The 2,266-nt window shown below is 57.1% G+C and overlaps 1 protein-coding gene across 1 annotated transcript; it reads left to right on the top strand.

Moving 5' to 3' along the window:
• The first annotated feature begins 203 nt into the window (after positions 1 to 203).
• Positions 204 to 1,068, top strand: LOC105756713 (keratin-associated protein 10-8-like). The gene has a single exon (XM_012557968.2). The coding sequence runs from the start codon at positions 256 to 258 to the stop codon at positions 1,066 to 1,068; it is 813 nt and encodes a 270-aa protein (XP_012413422.1). The 5' UTR covers positions 204 to 255.
• Positions 1,069 to 2,266: the final 1,198 nt, after the last annotated feature.

Raw genomic sequence — 2,266 nt, 5'->3', positions numbered from 1 at the left:
TAGGATGTGTCAACAAAACCCCAAAATACACTCAGGTTTACAAGGTGAGCAACACGTCATAGAAACAAAACACTAGACTGACACTAATTAGAGCTCTCTAGACTCCAAACAACAACAAGGAAGGGAGACTTGTTGAGTCTCCTGCTGGGACAGCAAACAACCTAGACATATAAAAGCCCCAACAGCCCAGAGCTCCTCACACCCTCACACACTCACTCACACCCTTCTCGCAGCTCACCTCCTCCCACTCCCACCATGGCTGACACCTGCTGCTCCGGGACCTGTGTTCCAGCTGCGTCCACCGTGTCCATCTGCTCCAGCGACAGGAGCTATGGCAGCCGCGTCTGCCTGCCCAGCGCTTACACTGGCTCCTCCTGGGAGGTGGATGACTGCTCCAAGAGCCACTGTGAGCCCACCAGCTGTACCTCTACCTGTCATCAGCCCACCTGCTGTGCTCCCAACTGCTCCACCCCAGCCCACTGCCTGATCCTCGTCCGCACCCCCGTGAGCCCCTGCTGCCAGGCAGCCTGTGGGTCCAGCCCCAGCCAATCGGTCGGCACCAGCTCCTGTGAACCCTCCTGCTGCCAACAGTCTAGCTGCCAGCCTGCATGCTGCACACCCTCCCCCTGCCAGCAGGTCTGCTGCATACCCGTCTGCTGCAAGCCTGTCTGCTGCAAGCCAGTCAGTTGTGTGCCCGTGTGCTGTGGGGCCACCCCCTGCCCAGCTCCCTACTGTTGCCAGCAGTCTAGCTGCCAGTCTGCATGCTGCACTCCCTCCCCCTGCCAGCAGGCCTGCTGCAAGCCGGTCAGTTGTGTGCCTGTCTGCTGTGGGGCTGCCCCCTGCCCATCCCCCGCGTGCAGCCAGCCGCCTGCCTGCACCCCTTCCTCCTGCTGCAGACCCTCCTCCAGCATGTCCCTGCTCTGCCGCCCTGTGTGCAAGTCCACCTGCTGTGTGCCCACCTCCTCCTGCTGTGCCCCCACCTCCTCCTGCGTGCCCCTGCTCTGCCGCCCCGTGTGCCCCCGCCCAGCCTGCTGTGTCCCCTCATCTGGCCAGAAGTCCTGCTGCTGAATGGATTTCTTAAGGTCACCCCAAAGCTTGAGAGCTCACTGCTACCTGCCCCACCTGGAATCTTTGCTAATCCCCTAGACCGCTGACCGGTCCTGCCCTCTGCCCCTGCCATGGCATTTCTGCTGCCCACTGTTCACTCTCTTCTACTGCAACAGCACCCCTGTCCTTCTACCCCCCACCCCAATCAGCATGCCCTGCCTCCCCAGCCATGGGTTTGGCAGTGACCCCAGCTCAGCCACCTGGACCCTCCCAGGCCTTTGAAACTTGTGCAGAATGAGCCAGGGAAAAAAAGAATATTTGGAGTTGGATTCTCTTTGCTGCCACCTCTTTGGGCCTGAAAAGAAATTCTGCCCCCTGGGCCCTGGTGCGGCCCTGGCTCCTGTCCCTGTTCCTGAGCCTGCTTCCTTTGAGCTGTCATGCCCTTCCAATAAAGCCCTTTTCTGATGAAGTTAACCAGAACTCATTTCTGTTGTTCACAACCAAAGACCCGTGCCCACCATTCCCCTACAAGTGGGTGGTCCTGGGCCACTGCTAGGTATCCCGGTGTCCTTGTCCCCTATACAGGAAGCCCCACCCCACCCTGGCCGCATGTATGTCCAAGGAGTGCACCTGCTTTCAAGGATACAAAGATGAGTAATCCTATGGTCGTACCTGCCCTGGGAAGGTGCCACCCTTCAGGAGGTTACGTCTCCCAAGCCAGATACCAGACTAGCTCCAGTCTCCCCCTACAGAAGAGTGAACCCTACAGGCCCTGTGCGGGGAAGAGTTCACAAGTGTACCTGAGATCGCTGCTCTTGAAAAGAACTGCATGCAAGGCTGGCCCTCAGCCTTCTCTGGGAACTGGGATTTCAGTAGGGTTCCCACTACAAACTGACAAGACTGGCTCATTATATCAAATTGTACCAACAATGCCAACACTTGCTTTCCTTCTGGGAGTCTGGAATTTTGGTACGTACTAGGCAGCGGGTGCCTATGTGACCAGCTGCCAAAACCCTGGGTGTTGAGTCTCTAATGAGCTCCCCTGGTAGACAACACTTGACATGTGCTGTCACAACTCATTGATGGAGGATTAAATACATCCTATGTGAGGCCCATGGGTGACTCTAATGGTTTGTGATTGACTGCTAACCAAAAAGTTGGTGGTTTGAACCTTCCCAGTGATGCTGCAGAAGAAGACCCTGGTGATCTGCTTCTGTAA

The sequence above is a fragment of the Trichechus manatus genome, unplaced genomic scaffold, assembly GCF_000243295.1.
Source record: "Trichechus manatus latirostris isolate Lorelei unplaced genomic scaffold, TriManLat1.0 scaffold00128, whole genome shotgun sequence".
NCBI classification, from domain to species: domain Eukaryota; kingdom Metazoa; phylum Chordata; class Mammalia; order Sirenia; family Trichechidae; genus Trichechus; species Trichechus manatus.
The sequence above is the reverse complement of the archived record's forward strand: the minus strand, read 5'-3'. Positions and strand labels throughout refer to the sequence as shown.

What these genes read in the sequence shown, in the direction of transcription:
- LOC105756713 (XM_012557968.2), top strand. Translation starts at nt 256, where the DNA reads ATGGCTGACACCTGCTGCTCCGGGACCTGTGTTCCAGCTGCGTCCACC.